Here is a 17,349-nt window from a genome sequence, read left to right as displayed (position 1 = left end):
AACACTTGGTGTATGTTTAATTCTATTTTTGGGAGTCAAATTTGATTTTAGAATTGTTGAAGAGATTTTAACATGGTTGGGTGATGTTGATTAGAATTTATAATTTTTCTCCAAACATGATTTTTACACTCAAATGTATTTGTTCAACTCAATTTAAAGAAGTGCATTATAAATGGGTTGGCCTAAAGCAATGACCTAGATTGCTTGAGAATTAGGTTAGAAAAAAAGAAGAAGAAAAAAAAACAGACTTTCCTTTCAGCAAACTTTTTTTTTTCTTCATATAAGATATGAAAGCAAATGGCATAACAGCAGAAAAAAAATGTTATTATTGCGATTAAACATGTTAATTTCAACAAAAATCGTTATTCTAGCAAAACAAATATTATTCTAACGAAAAAACATGCATCACCGATGTTTTTTCCTGTTTTTATATCACTTCAACAGAGATTATCTGCCATCAGACATCACACACTAAATACATACAAAAGCCATGAGATTATCTGGTTCACAAAACTCTGCATATGTTGTACGTTAGACCAATGTTGTTTGGACATGATTTGATGTAGATGTCGTATTGTTACTCTAATCAATTTGAAATCATTTAACAAAAACAAGAGTCAAAGTTGAGTTTAAACAAATCCATTCACTTAATAAGTTGGCAAACTAATAGGGCGTGGCAATGCATTGGTTCTAATGTTTGGGCCAACAGAATCCGGGTTCAAATCAAAATTTATTCACGAGCGCTTTGTGCAAAAAATTCGTAGATAGATACGGTACCATTTTCCTAATCCCATCATGTGTGCGCGTAAAAAATATGTGAACTTTTTTAAATGAATTTACTGGGTGGATAGCACAAATTTATCCGTTGATCCTTCGAGTCAAACTGACACAAAGGATCAGCCAGTTTTGTAACAAAGTGTTGTGTGGATCAGTCAACAACCCTACACTGCAACAAGCATAGGAATTATCAAAGTAATGTGTTGTGTGGAGAAATTAGGAAGAGAAAAAAAACCAGGAAATTTAAAATAAAATACACACATTCACGTAGGTACAACACCAATAACATCTTAAGATTCTTAGGCATTAGCCTACCCTAGGAATGCAAATCCAGACAAACACTTGAGAACTAAAATAGAGTTAAATGGTCCCTAAACGTGCCAAGATCTATGTTTGCTTGAAGTTACAACAGACAGAGCTTGGCCAAAATAGGTACCTAATGTGTATGTCAATTTCACAGCTCTAACTTCATATAAATTCCAAATTAGTAATCTAAACTTGGTACAGAGTGTACAGACACAAACAGTTAATAAACCTGCAATTAGCTTATATGCAATAAGCTCAATCAATCACTATCGCTATCACTATCAGCTTCCAGAAAGTTATACTCTCTCCATCCGTCGAGTTTGATCAACACAGTTCCTCGGTTCTCTTCTCTCCATTCAATTGACTCCTTATCTAAAAGGTTAGTAACCTGTATCAAACAAATCATAAGGAATCATCATGTAGAACAATTTTGTTCCCTTAAAAAAAACAAGTTTTTAGGATTCAAGAAAAATTTTAGAATTTGGGTTGGGCCTCTCTCAACCTTAGAAAACCAGCTTGTAAGGTAAGGACTGCCCAAGCTTTATTAACACTACATGGGCAATATCTCTAGGCAATGTAGGAATAAATCCACTCCTTCACGGCCAACACAGAGGTGTTGAAGGTTACAATGAAGGAAAACCCAAATTCCGTAACTAGGCAGGGGCGAACTACAATTAAGGAAAAATTTCCAACATACTGCCTCACATCCAGGCCACAATGAGCCTGAACGGTAGACGACGCGGGAAGCCCAACAACAAATCTAAGATAGGCTCTAATACCATCACAGAATTTGGGTTGGGCCTAACGAAACCGGCTAGTAAGGTGAATGCTGCCCACGGTTTATAAACACTACAAAGGTCATGTCTCTAGGCAATGTGGTGCTAAACCCACCCCTTCACACCCAACACAGAGAAGGTGTTGGAGGCTGCAATGTAAGTAGCCCAAATGTCGTAATAAGGCGTCTTGGGGCGGAGCGGACCATAATGAAGCCGAAATTTCCAACAAAGTAAATATTAATTCAAATATAAAACATTAGTCAAAATCCTTGTAACAGAAGTTCTGAAAGCCTAAACCAACATGTATGTATACATCAAACATTATGTTGAAATATATATCGGAGCATAAAATATTTGTATAGAAGGGGGTGGATTAAATCGTACCGATTGTTTCAGCTTGGATTTCCCAAAACCATGTGATCCACATCCTGTGATAACCCTTATCATCTGAACAGCTAAAGTAGACATAAAAAGACAATTAAAGTGAGAAAATGCAAATACAATTCAATAAGCAACGCCATTTTAGTCTAAATGTCCCGAGAAAGGAAAATGTGAGAAGCTAGATGCTTAGAAAATGCTTACAGGGAACATATGATCCAAACAGAAGGTGAAGTTTCAGCATTCTCATTGCTGGTTTCACATGCTGCCCATGCAAATCAATAGTTATCACATTTTCTATATCCTTGTTTCTGCATACCACTAGCAATAGGTTAAAACAGGCAATAATAAATAATGGATAAGAAAAATGTGAAAAGGGAAGTTCTGCGATCTTTCTTCTCTATTTCTATTTGACAGAATCTTAAGGAAGAGAATAAAATTTCAGTTGAGCTAAAGAAATCGACCGACCTAGCAACAAATATGTCATGGCTTGCCTTAGTGTCTGCTTTCTGAGCTATTTTAGTTTGTTCTTTACCCTAACCACACAGAAATAGTTAGCATATTATAACAAGGTAGACCCACCTTCATGGCCCAAAAACATAAAGTAGAGTGGTTAATGTTTCACCCCAAAACCAAAAAACATTATCTAGAACGCTATTCTAAAAAACAATGGACAATGAAAAAGAATAAACAAGACATAATCATACTTGGATCACATCTCCACATTTTAAAACAAACACTATATATATATATATATATATATGGGTTTTGTTACAAGCCACCCTTTGGTGGTGTCTTTTATCAAGTCACACCTTAAGGTGTGATTTTCACTTTTTAGTTATAACTTTGCTAAAAGACACCTTCATAAAAGTAAGTTGGTGTCTTTTCGCAAATGCTCATAGAGTAACTTGATAAAAGACACCTTCACAAAAGGTGTCTTCTATCATAACCCTATATATATATATATATATATATATATATATATATATATATATATATATATATATATATATATATATATATATATATATATATATAACTAACTACAGAAGCATAGAATGATAGAAAGGAGAGAGAGAAAAAAAAACAATAGATAGAGGAATTGAGAAAGCGTTGGTTTTAAAAGATAATTAATATGAACAATCAAGTGCAAAATGAAGTATCACATTTTTTACAGACAATCATGAACCTGATCAGAAAGATATGCGGCATATCCTCGATCTCCATTAGTATATGCAGTTGCAGCCTGCAAAATTGTCAACCCTCTCATATACTGAACTGATATCTGAACTCCAAATCAACTGGCTCGAAGAACAGAAAGTTAAAATCGAAGGGAAACACCAAATGTGAACTTACTTTCTGAAAGTAACCTTTAACTGAATCCCACTGCTGTCTTGCATCTTGCCTAAAGGCGTGATATTCCTCTCCTTTAGCTACAAACAAAGCAAGCAAGTGAATGAATAGTCATGATTCAATTCAATTTGATAACATCAAAGGAAATCATCAAATTCAAGCATACAAAGAGAAAGATAATTTGAAAAACTCGATAAACGTGAATATAGAAGTAAATGCACTGTGTTAAGATTGGATGGAACTTTCCTTTTCCTCACATTATGAGGGGTAAAAACTTTATTAGATAAGCACAAATAAATTAATACTATTTACAAAGAGCAAGTCGATGCAAGCAAAATAATTTCCAAATTTACATACTGCGAGGACGCTGCTGAGGTTCTGCAACATTTGGACGACCATCAAAACCAGGTCCCAATGACTGCATTTTCTTTGCTATTTTTCTCCAATCCATGGTACCTTTGTCATGTTCAGAGCTTTTGGGAATGTTAAACAAGGACTCTAACACCTTCTGAGGAAGTTCTAACTTTGTGCATCCTGGGCTAATATGAGAATTAGCTTTAGAACTAGTGAGGACCTCCGCATAATTCCTAAACCAATAAACAACTAAGCTAGTCGTGTTAGGTTCTATATACCAAGATCCTTGATTAGGAGAAGGTTATATTCAAATACAAAAAAGAATACGAGGATAGTCAATTAATGGACAATTTGTTTTTTGTCATTGTTGTTATTTCAGTGCAACGGTGATACTGATAATGAGGTTTGAACTATTAGTAATGACGACATGAAAATAATCTTATGCCAATTTTATTTGTATAAGAGCGCATACAGGAGTGCACAATTATTTTATCCCAATCTTGCTTCCATCCCTATTAAATCATTTATCAAAATAGTTTTATTTTGCAGGACGGAGGTGACAAGAGGGAGAGAAAAATGTGAAGGGTATCAACACTGTACTATGGCTAGCATAATATAAAAACATAAATATATTGACATTATTTACCTGCCAAAAGATCCCAGACCCCATATATTATCAGAAAAGTCACCTTCCGATGAAAGAGATGTGCACTCTGATCTTCTATCTATCAACTGTGACAAATTTTGACAATTAATACCATGTACTGTGAGGGGATGTAGATAGAGAAGTTAAAGTACTTCCAACAATAAACAATCCAATCCAAAATTAAGCACCTGGTTGACTATTTCATAAACAAATGGGTGACCGATTAAATGTTAAAACCAGAGTAAATTTGAAAACAATAATGAAAAAAGAATCTATACCGACACTTACACTATCATTATGATCATAATCAACAAGGAATCTCGTACCGTCCATGTTGTCTACTCTGTAATCAGAATTTCTATCATTACTGGATCGCTCATTCGCAGCCAAGTCAAGCAATACATCCGAGGCCTGGAAAATCATAATCATATCTATTCATTTTACAAAAGTAGCACAACTTGATTTGATCAGTGTAGCATTCTAAAATACTTATGAAGATGCAAAGCAAACTAAGAAGCCAGGTTGGTCGGTTACATAGTACGATACGACATAGATACGGGGATATGGAAATACTATTTAAATTGACACGGACAAGATATGTTAAAATAAATTATATACATATACCCTACACACACAGAAACACACAAAAGTCACTTATCAGCATAACAACAGCAAAAAGGGAGCGAGAACTGCAGTGCAAACAAGGCAAATAATGAGCAACAATGACGAAATTCTGCAGCTCAGAACACTGCTACTCTACAACCATAGTAACTGCATAGATGGACTAAAGAGTAAGCCCTAAAAGGGAGCATGAGCAATAAAATAAGGACACGGGGATGCAGAAAAGGTGTGAAACAGAACAGCGAAGCAGATGAACCAAATACAGCAACAACTCAGCAACAGTGTACACGCTAACCAGAGCAAAAATTACCCAGCAGTGTGTATAATCCCAAGCCCTGGGTGGTGAAGAGAAGCAATGGAACGAGTAACAAGTTTTTTTGTGGTAAATACGATGTAATGGCAACAAATAATTAGAAGGGTAAAAAGAAAGTAAAAGAAAAACATGATTTGATCACTGCAGCATTCTAAAACACCTATGAAGATGCAAAACAAACTAACAAGCCCGGATGCATGGTACGATACGACATTGATACAGGGATACAGAAATATTTGGAATGAGCGACAAGTTTTATTGTGGCACATAATTTATTTTATTTTTTGAACAGCAAATAATTTTATTAAGGCTTAAATACCTCTTTGGTCCCTTAACTTATTTAAAAAGTTCAATTTCATCCCTTTACTTTGAAACCAACCAATTTGGTCCCTTAACTTATGCAAGTTAAAATAACTTGGTCCCTTAACTTATGAAAACATATTATCATATCCATCTATTGAGGGACCAAGTTGCCTCAATTTACATAAGTTTAGGGACCAAGTTGCATCAACTTACATAAGTTAAGGGGCAAAGTGGTATTTAAGTCTTTTATTAATCAACTCAAACCAGTGCACAAATTATACAGTCTGGAAATCAAAACAGATCCGGTGTTAAAAACTGTGTTCACATACAGCAGAGAAAGCAGAAATCAGAACACGAAAAACCAGAAAAATTTCCCCACAGCTACAAACAAGCAGCCTCGTGACTAGTGAACCGATACGCACTAAAGCTATGTTCGTGCATTTCAAACTCCAACCGCCTTGAATACAGGAAAATAACCTCAACTACCACAAAAGCAAGGCCATAACAGACCCGACAAAAAACTGCAGCAACCTAATCCAGAAATGCAGAACTGCCGGGAAATAGGGGCCGAAACCACATCAAAAGTCTGCAAACAACTGAACTGCAGAGGAAACTACATCTTAACGGCACCAAAAGAAATGATCGACGCCGACAGTTGATAAGTAGGAACTGCAATGACATATCTTCAATCTACTCACTTTTATCTCATCTACCACCACGTTGGGGTCGCATTCCTGGTTTTCGAAGATCTAACCATTCCTTGCCTTCCAAATTGACCAGAGTTGCATGTCATATCAAACAAAACCCCTTCCATAATTTCTTACTACCGGCCAGTCATTCAAATAAAATGAACAAATTCGAGGGAAATATCATCAGCAGACCAAGCCACCGAAACACCTTACACCAAACTTGAGAGGCAAGATCACAATGCAAGAACAATAGCATGGAAGATTCTGTCTTTCCAACACACAACACACAGTCAACTGAATGTAAAAGGGTAAAAAGAAACTAAAAGAAAAACCACTCTCAATGATGAGTCATTTATAGGCAACAATATACTATGAAATGTATCGGTAATGGATACGTTTCAGACACCAATACTTTTCTATTTCTAAGTGTCTAGACTTCAAAGAAAATAAGGTACAAATTAACTATCCAATTGGATAAAAATCTATCCATGAAATTAAAAGAAGGTACAACCTGACTAACCATAGGTAATTACCAATGTATGGAGAAACAAAATAGCAGATTAGCAGTTTCATACACACACAGAACACAAGCAAATAAGAAAGAAACACAAAAAATGTATAGTGGTGTTCTCATTTTAATTTTTTTCTTATTTTCGGTTTCAATTATATGAACATCAAGAAAGGATTTTTTTGAAGAAGCTAAAATGAAATTGTATTACCACCTCAAAATGGCCTTCCCAGCACAAGGTGTGCTAAGGAAGAAACACCAAAATTCAAACAGTAGCACGGATATATTTACAAGGCAAAGCCAATCCGCAAAGGCGGAAGAAAAACCAAAAAGAAACTTCAAGAAAGGATTAGTGTGAAGTACAATTTAAGATTTCAATATACCTTTTCAACATCATATCCGCATTGACCTGCATACAAAGAAAAATTCCAAGGTCAAGCAACAAACCAAAAAAAATGGTCAGAACACATTATAATTAATAACGCCATGAACTAGTATCAATGTCTTGCTTTTAAGCATAAGCAATGACTAAAATAATACAAATGGACTTTAAGAAAAAGATAAGTTTCTAGTTCCATATAAAATCAAAACAACATGAATAAAAGTTCTTTCCAACTAGGCGGAATGGACTACATAAGTCAAATACCGTCATATTGGTTGAGTTCTAACATTGAATAGTATTAAACTTGCCGTGATAAACCGCATAAGATCAACGATTGAATTTATCAAGTCTATCAAATTTCATCATACTTCTAAGTGTTGTCGGCTATAGCGGGCTTTACAGCACTATAGCATAGCAGAATTTGAACATATTGCTATCATTCCCCAGTACGCTATTTAGTACAAAATGTTGTAAATAGAGGCTATATCACTGTAGCATAGCGGAATTTGAACAAACCACTATTTTCCGCGATCCTTGATTCACAACACTGCTTCTCCCACACCAGACTGGCAAACATTAACCGTTGATCTGATGTCGTCTATCAAGGACAAGTTTAATACTATCATGAATCAGGTCAAATGACAAACCATTTACATCCAAATCTTAACCATTCTCCACGTGGTTTTCTTTGACATTCTTCTATCTCTACAAATTTCAAACCTCCTTCAATCATATGGCTTAAAACTTGAATGATAATAATAATTTTGAAACTTTAAATTCAAAAGACAATCAATATTCTTGACAAAAAAAAAAAAATTACATCAACAAATAACCAAGTCTTATCCCACTAAGCGTGGTCGGCTACATGGATCAAATTACCCTCATAAACCATATCTGGATCCAACTCATTAACCTCTAAAAAATTACATCAAACTATTGAAATATGAATATGATAATGGTTTTGAAACTCCATGAACAAAATTGAAAACATAAATAAATAAACTAAAAAATTTGTAAAACATCTTTTTTGTTCCGAAACAGGTATCCTCTGCTCGCAACAGCAAAGACTAATTGCTCGAGCCATGTAGTAATTTGTTTTCTACTTTTCTATAGTCAACAAATCTAAACAACAAAAGTAAAGCTGAAAAAGAAAAACACATAACAAAACAAAAACACAAAAAAACAAATTACTCACAAAGAACATCTCTAACAACAGCCAAGTTAAGATCACAATCATTCCCAAGCATGGAATACAGAAACTGTTCAGCTTCTTCATGATCAACAACCTCATTTCCAAACTTCTTCTTCCTCCCACCATCCCTCCTCACATATTCATTCCCCAAAATCGACGAAACAGTCCCTGTCACCGCAACAATCTTCTTCTTCTGCTTCTGCAACTTCCCCCCTTTAAACCCAACCACACCCTCCCCACAAACCTGCTCCACAAACCCATCTGAAGAACCCGAAGAACCCGAAGTCGAAGCCAAATCCAAACCGGAAGAAAAACCATTGCTAGTGCTACCACCACTACACGAAGAAGACGAAGAAAAAGGGTATTCAACGTTCTCCACCATACCCAAACCTCTGCTTAAGATCTCAGAAGCTTTATTTGGATCACCCTTTGCAACATCATATGCTGCAACTGCTTCTTCCATTGAAGACAATGAAAAAGCTTCAACCAATGATTCTAAAACCTGGTTTTTTGTCTCTTGTTGTTGTTTTTCGATAACCCCTTTTGAGGATTCTTTGTTTTCTTCCATTTTTTTGGGAGGTTTTTGCTTCTTCTTTTTTCGAGAATTCTTCATTTTTTTTTTTGTTGAGAAAACAAGGATCTGGGTTTTTGAGATTAAGGATGAATCAGATGAAAACGGGGTCGAAGATTGGTTGAGATTTTGGAGAAGGAATCGTTGAAGGGTGTTGTTGTTGGGGAAGCGACGGCATGAGAGAAATATCTATGGGTTTGACAAACAAAACAAAAGAGAATAACTAAATCATAAATTTGATTTATTACCTGAACGGACAATTATGGAGATTAATCTTTCAAACCGAATATGAATAAATGATAAAGACGTAAATCAAATATTACGTGTGTATGACGTGTAAATTAATCATAGCCTTCGAGTTGATTAGGATTGTACTCATTGATTAAACACTCTCTTAAGATATTTAATATTGTTAAGTAAAATTTATCATATGTCAAAAAAGAAAAAGTCAAAAAAGAAAAATAATAATTATATAATTTTTTGTGCAACATAAAATTTGATAACTTCTGTAAAAAGGCGAGCATTTAAGTCTTCAAAAAATACAATATAAATAATAATCCTAAGAGGTTAAGTGAATAAGTATTTTTGGATGAAAAATAAATTTGAGAATAAAATGGAATTATTGAGGGCCACAATTCCACTAACTCCAACATGGCTATGATTGTGGTATCCGATTTATACCAAATTGGAGAGGTTGGTTTTGTCCACGTTCTCTTTATGTTGGAATTCGTTTTGTGAATTTGTGGAAATCAAATTTGGAATATGATAAATTTGATAAAAATATCACTTTCACCTTTATTTGGGAGGCGGGGAAAAATAAGGCCGCCACTTATAATTACTTAAACCATTTACAATTTTGTTTGTCAAGTAGGGTAGTCACTGCAAATTCACCTTTTAATAAATAGACTCTAACGCGTATGATATACAGTAGGGCTGGCAATGAACCGAACCAACTCAAATATAGTTCGAAATTCGACTCGGTAATTAGTCTGTTGAATTTGGTTCATGAACCTAATGAGCTGAACATAAGCTGAATATTAAGTTCGTTAATTAAATGACCTGAACTTGAGTTACATATAGTTCGACTCGTTTGATTCATTAGTTGGCTCGATTATATATATAATTAATTTATTTCATACACTTAAATAATTTTTCAGTTAGTTTTTGAAACTTTTTATATTTATTAAATTAATTAAATATTTCAAAAAAGACCTTAGCGTTTAAACGTTCTGTTCCTTGTTTCAAAAAGCCTAGGAAGTAGAAACATTAACTTTATAATATCCTTTTACTCCCTCCGTCTCTATATCTAAACACCTACTCCCTCCGTTTCAAAATGAGTGTCGTTTTAGGTGTTTACACACATATTAAGAAATGCAATGATTAAGAGAAAGAGAATGATTATTTTACCAAATTATCCTTATTAACTATTGGTTAGTTTTAAAAGTAATACCTTGGAAGTAGTGTGCAGAGTATTAATTGGAGGGTACAATTGAAAAGAAAAAGTTATTATTGCATTGGAAACTGAAAGCGACACTCATTTTGAAACAAATTTTTTTGGCTAAAGCGACACTCATTTTGAAACGGAGGGAGTATTTGATTTTATTTTTGTCCCTAAATGTAAACTCCTTTTTAAATTACTAGGTGCATTTATTACTTTTTTCCTAAACATACCCCTAATTAATACTACTAATTTGTCTTGAAATATGAATAGTCAAATTTATTACACATACAAACAAAGGACAATTTGGTAATATTAATACATAAAACAGACACATTAATTACACTGACAACTTTCTTTAAGAAATGTGAAAAAAGCAAAGGAGATTACATTAAGGGACGGAGGGAGTATTACTTTTGCAATTTCCAATCTCCATTATTATTACGTTTTGGTTCCAATTATTATTAGGTTTATTACGTTTTGGTTCCAATTATTATTACGTTTTGGTTCCAATTGTCCACAAAACTAAACATTTGCTCTCCTTTGATTTCAATACAAAGAAACTCTCTAGTCTAGTTGGTAAGAAGAATGAAAAACTGAATTCACATGACTGCTATGAACTTCAATATTTTAATTTTAACACCGATTTGTAAGGCCTGCTAAAAAGGTTTGTCATATCCACAAATCATCTACCATTTTCATCTCTCTTCAACCTAAGTTGTTGTCATTTTTTGGAAGGTATTCCATTTTCTTTTCTTCCCTCTTGCACCATGTAATTCTAGTTTCTCACGTTATGCTTGCAAACTAGCTTTTTAGGTCCTTGTTGTAGTAAAGCAGATGTTGTATTGATTTTCAATCTCTTTTTGACGTTTTGTACTGGATGCTATAAATTTAGACTTTTTTGACAAAGATATTTAATTTTTGAGTAATGTAATTCGAGCGATCGAACTGAACCTAACGAGCCGAACCGAACTGTTCGTGAACTTTAAATGAGTCGAACTCGAGCTGAAAAAATAGTTCGTGTCGAACTCGAACCGAGTTTCGAGCTTAACCAAATCTTATCGAGTCGAGTCGAGCTCAGGTGAGTTCGACTCGACTCGGCTCATTTCCAGCCCTAATATACGGGTTTTGTAAAGTTTTATGTGTAAGTTTCAGATTGGCTATATTATTAATTTTAGAGTACATTCAAAGTCATAGAAACAATCAGACTAAGTGATGATTGAGAGTGATCGACATGCAAAATCTCAAAAAAGCAAATTAGAAACATTCAATTTGCATCAACAAAAATGAATATGGAATCAAAGTCATAAATTAAATTATGTGAAAGTAATCAAAGGTGGTAATAAACACAATAAAAATTATAAATTATAGAGAACACTGTAATGAAAAGAAAATAATATATAAAAATTTGCAAGGACCGTCAGAAAAGACTAACCGCAAAGGATGCTAAATCTATAAAAAGGAACTGCTATTAGAAAAGGAAGCGCCAATAATGAAAAGAAACTGCTATCGAAGAAGGAACCGTCAAGGTGTTAGTGGCTTAAAAAAAGGCATTTAGGATTGCATATCCATTTTAGAAGCAACAATATTTCAATAAAAATGTTAGTGGTCTAGTGGTAAAAGTTCTAATGTGTTGTCATAGGTACTCGGTTCGACTCCCATACGAAATCTAAAATTGTGAAATACCCTTCAGACTTGAGTGCAACGATAGCACACGATATCTTGCAAAATTTATGTATTATGCAATATATTGTCTTAACAAAGCAAAGATTACAACATTACCTTAAAAAGTAAAGGGCACATAGACCCGTGCTCTACCCAAACTTTTCATTAGGCTCCTCTCAAAATTTGAGCAACTAACTTATTAAGTTTTTCATCGAAACAAACAAAGAAATAATATTATGTCTAGAAAAATAAAAGTTAAAAGAATAATAAAAAGTCATCTAATAAAACAATCAAAAGCAAAAGTCACCTAAATCACGTAAAAAAGAGAGAGAAAGAATCAATTGAAAGCACAATAGATCAGCAAAATTGAGGTCATAGTCTTCTATCTTCGTTTTGTATAGATATCAGAGGTTAAAAAAAAATATTGGGGTCATAGTCTTCTATCTTCGTTTTGTATAGATATCAGAGGTTAAAAAAAAATAAAAAAATCTTTTGAACCATCTAATGTCAATTTGCACCCAATTTTAAATATTTTTTTAACCTCGCATATGTACCTCTTATGAAGTGAGTTATACAATTACTTTCCCAAATTTCAAAACTTGCATTACTTTGTAGGTGTCATAAAAATTTGTATAAGTTTGTGTGTGGTTAAATTTAGAGTGACAATCCTATAAATGTGACTAAGATATAACCTAAAATCCAACAGTTCAAAAATAAGAAAAATGCAGAAAAACAACCTGAAAACTATACGTTAGAAGATAGATTAATTATTCTAATAATCTTGACTTTGATATAAAGATCCAATCTTTTTCAAAATTTTCAAGAGTTGCAACACAAATATGACCGATGCTTTTGGTAGCATCAAACTCCACTAAAAACTGTAACCAAAAAAAAAAAAAAAAAACTCCACTAAAAACAAAGAAACAAAAGACAACTAACTACATAGTCTAAGAGACTTAACGTATTATACATCTTACCACACAACACTATGTTATCCTTACATTTAAAAGCAAAACCCTTCCATCTTAGTTCACACATACAATCAAGGATGGTTGATCATATGAATTTATCATCCTTTCTTAAATTCTTGGTCCTAACAAAATGACACCATCGTCTACCGAACCGCTTCACATTAATATCTCTTTTTGCAGAGTACATCCTAACAATACATCTCCATTGTTTCCTGATCCTGGAGGTACATCCGGTCTTGGTTTTGACTAATATGGTTTCTTGCAATTATATGAAATAATTGAAGACAGAACATGAGATATGATTGATATAGAACATTGATCTATTCAATTAATAACAAATTCAAATGATTATGCACAAACAAAAAAGAAACCAATGCGGTTAACAACTTTTTTTTTAATTTGGGATAATAATCAATCAGAGAAGGAACCAAAAAATCAATGCACAAAAAGAACCAACCAGAAGAGGTTACTGCAATATAGAAGAACGAAATTTGGGATAATAATTATGCATTACTTTCATGATACATACCAGCATTCTCATGTTGATCAATATTAGTAGGTTCTACATCAACCTTGCGAAATCAATGTAAAAAATATAAAGTAAAATTATATAAGAAAAAAATGCATGGAGGTTGCAGAGCATTGTTACTTCATGCCCTAGTTTATCATTTCAGACTCGCCCTAGGTTGTTGTTGTTGAGTTCCTTGGGGGGCAATTTGTTTGTGGAGGTTGCAGAGCATTGTGACTTCGATAAGAAAAGTTTGGATGTTGTGCCCAACCCGGATTGTAAGTGTTCAAATATGGATTCCTCTGTTGCCCATAAAAATTTCCCATGAACTTGACTTGCTCTTCTGATAACCCCAAACATGGAGGTAGACATGCCCCGCTTTCAAGAGATTTGTCACAGAAGTCACATGTATTCCTTAGATATCGCCTTATGATTCCACTATTTCCTATTGATGAGGTGTTCCATGTTTGTCGTAAGGCGTGTCTAGATACTTTTGGGGAGCATGCCGTTCATTGTAAGGAACTTCCCGGCTTTAAGTACAGACACGACTTTGTTAGGGATGTACTTTTTGATATATTCAGACGGGCATGAGTTTCAGTGAAGAAGAAGGCGCCTGTGAACTTCCTGAATGACCCGCTAGAAAGAAGATCAACATGCATGTGTAGACTTGAATGGGGTTTCACCACTTGTGAGATTAGGTGTCAGGCCTTTTACCTTAGGACAGACATCCCTTAAAGTTGCGTCAAGTAAGGTGGCCAAACACGAGAAAGCGTGTTCAAACAATCAACATGCTTTTATACCATTTGCTTTTGACACTTTCGGTTTCCTAGCACCAGAGGTTGTTGGCCTTCTACATAAAGTTCAAAAGGTCATGCATAGCAATGTCATGTCTCCTAGGTCCATGAATGTTGTGTTTACGAGGATTGATTTTGCCATCCAAAAAGGTCTAGCGGCGCAACTTGTTGCCCGCTTGCCTTCTATTCAAGTGTAAATAATGGTTTATAATATAATATAATGGGTTTTGAGGTTTGCTCATAACGTAGAAGACCAAGTTTAATCTCTGTTTCAGTGCTGACCCAGAGAATGATGAAGAAGAATCTTCACCCATGTTTCGATTTCTGTAGAAAGCAAGTTTACAAGGAAGAAGATGAAAAATCACGAAAAGAACATAGTATGAAAGATAGGAACACGAATTTACATAGAATAACGTTTAAGAAGTGACGAATTTATGAATGAGTTGGAGAATTGGTGAAGGAGATGAAGCTTTGACAGGAATGAAGATTAAGAATATTTGAGGGTTTTCAAACCCTAAAATCCTACCGTTGGGAAGAAGAGGAAGGAGGGCCACGTGAGACCCTTTTAATTCCAGCCATTTTCTATTTTATTTTTATTGTCTAACTAATTACATGTGTGGCTTTTCTCTTTTTTTTAAAAAAAAAATTATTAAAATACACAGTTGTCTGCCAAATTACTTAAGTGACATGTCACCTAGGCTTTGACTCGGTCAAAATCAGTGTTTTGTAAAAGGGTCTAAAGTTAAGGTTTAAAATATATTTTTTTATAAGAGAAAAAATCGCAACTTTTTGAAACATAAGAGAGAAAGTGCATTTAAGTCTTAATTTTTAATTTGTTGGGAGGGCAACCTTAAGGATAGAGTACAGAAATGATGTCACATTTAGTTTGTTAGCTAGCTACTATTTGATGCAACTGGTTGGAGACGAACGATATTATATTTAATGGAAAAGTGGTAAATTTGATGAAGTAGCTTGTAAAATTAAAAGGATGTCTTGGACTTGGTTCAATAGTAGAAAAGGTAGAAATAAAAAAAAAAAAAAATTGTTTTTCCATATTGATGGTATATATTATCTTGTCTACAAAGCCCATGAATCCTATTTTGTAATCTACCCCTTATAGTCGATGTTAATAAATTTGCTTATAAGAAGAAGAAAAGAGAATACAAACACATGTTTACACATTCATAGCATAGTATTATCCTTCATATATAGGGTTTTAACTCATCTTTAATGCAAATTTGACAAGTCTATTTATTAATTTGGATATTTGATGTTGCTGTTGGAGATGAAAATTTGAAATTCTTAAAAAGAGTTATGAGTTTGATGAAGATCTAAGTTTCTAATTCAAGATGAAGATGAATTGTTTGTGTTTCTATGATGCAAATTTGTACGGGTTAGACAAAGCCTCTTAAAAATGATAACATGTTAATAAGAGTAATCTTGCTTGGGTAAGAGTTATCCATGCATTCTTATTGATAAAACAACTACAAATGTTATTGGAGCACTTGTCACATACTCTCTCTGGTCACATTTATAATTAAAAACAATTTTTTAAATTCATTGAATAACCAACGTATTTAAGAGTTATTCAATGAATTTAAAAAGTCGTTTTTTTTTTCTTCTTATAAATGTGGTCAGATAAAGTAATTACACTTGCTTAGAGATTTTATTATTCAAACTACAGAATTTTCAGTGGCATCACCAGCATCAAATAACACAAATTCAAAGGGAGCACTGACATCATCCATAGGAAGGATCAAACGTCTTCCATTCACATCATCAATCTTCACAATATCATAACAAGAACCAGGTGGGATAGTATAGGTTGGACAAAATACAAACTTGTACCCCAAACCATGTTTCTGAATGTTAAACTTACCAGTTAAGATTTCAGATTCTTGATGATCTTCATCACCACCAATACCTACCCATGCAGGCCAACCAGCAACGATTGCCCAAATAGAGGATTCAACACACTCACGCTTCTCTACAAATGAAATATTGAGTGTAGTTCCTGTAAAGATTATACCAGGGCTTATTCCTGGTATGATAAATTTTACTTGTAGGCCATTCACAACCTCAGAATAATCTTGAAATACTGCAACTGGACATGTTGAGCTTTCTGTATCATGACCAAGCTTTACTCCACCACCTGCTGCTCCAAAGATAGGTGGCATGAGATAGTACCTCCCACCAGGGAAAATAGGGTTTCCATTTGTGTCCACTATTACTTGTTCATTAACTAGTGTGCTAAAGGCTAATGGAAATACAAAGAGAAGAAGAAAAGAGAGGGTAAGTAGTGCAGGCTTCATGGTTGGTTTGTCAAGCAGGATATGCTATTTGGTTTGCAATTGATACCACTAACTTCTATTAATTTATAGAGTTTTGGCTTGGAGATTATTTTGAATTAAGAAATCATTTATGTTTATCTAGATTTTAATATATAAATGCTTATTTGCTAAACACTCATTTATCGTGGAGTTTTGTTGATACATGCTCATCATTTAATTATTTAATTCTATGCCATTTTTATATTTAATATTTTAAAGTAATTAAATTTAAATTTTAAATTAGTTTTGCATACCCGGTATCGATACTCAACAAAACTTTTATATAAATAATTAAGAGGTTAATTTTTTGGATTTTAAGAAAAGTATGTTATTTTGTGTTTGTTTAAAATTAAAAACAAAGATTTTGTATTGCTCCTTTCAATAACAATAATTTTCCTCAAAAACTATTCTAAATAGCTTTTCATTTTCAGCATAAAATTTATCTTTAACAAAATGATTTTAAAAATAAAAAAC

At 33.7% G+C, this 17,349-nt stretch overlaps 2 protein-coding genes across 2 annotated transcripts; both read right to left on the bottom strand.

The window, feature by feature from the left end:
* Positions 1-1,019: 1,019 nt before the first annotated feature.
* LOC146939002 (smr (Small MutS Related) domain-containing protein) lies at positions 1,020-9,380 on the bottom strand. Its single transcript, XM_085752833.1, has 11 exons — positions 8,602-9,380; positions 7,408-7,433; positions 4,879-5,001; positions 4,591-4,676; positions 3,948-4,177; positions 3,594-3,670; positions 3,427-3,483; positions 2,706-2,773; positions 2,442-2,548; positions 2,244-2,314; positions 1,020-1,471 (listed from the first exon to the last, which is right to left on the bottom strand). Exons 1-11 carry the CDS (start codon positions 9,209-9,211, stop codon positions 1,343-1,345), a joined length of 1,584 nt encoding a protein of 527 aa, XP_085608959.1. The 5' UTR covers positions 9,212-9,380; the 3' UTR covers positions 1,020-1,342.
* A 6,605-nt stretch (positions 9,381-15,985) lies between these two features.
* LOC146939001 (kunitz-type trypsin inhibitor-like 2 protein) lies at positions 15,986-16,892 on the bottom strand. Its single transcript, XM_085752832.1, has one exon. It carries the CDS (start codon positions 16,855-16,857, stop codon positions 16,219-16,221), a length of 639 nt encoding a protein of 212 aa, XP_085608958.1. The 5' UTR covers positions 16,858-16,892; the 3' UTR covers positions 15,986-16,218.
* Between the last annotated feature and the right edge of the window lie 457 nt (positions 16,893-17,349).

This window comes from Medicago sativa, chromosome 3 (genome assembly GCF_051527215.1).
Source record: "Medicago sativa cultivar Bolivia chromosome 3, Bolivia_mono, whole genome shotgun sequence".
In the NCBI taxonomy this organism is placed as follows: domain Eukaryota; kingdom Viridiplantae; phylum Streptophyta; class Magnoliopsida; order Fabales; family Fabaceae; genus Medicago; species Medicago sativa.
This window is presented reverse-complemented; position numbering and strand designations above follow the sequence as displayed.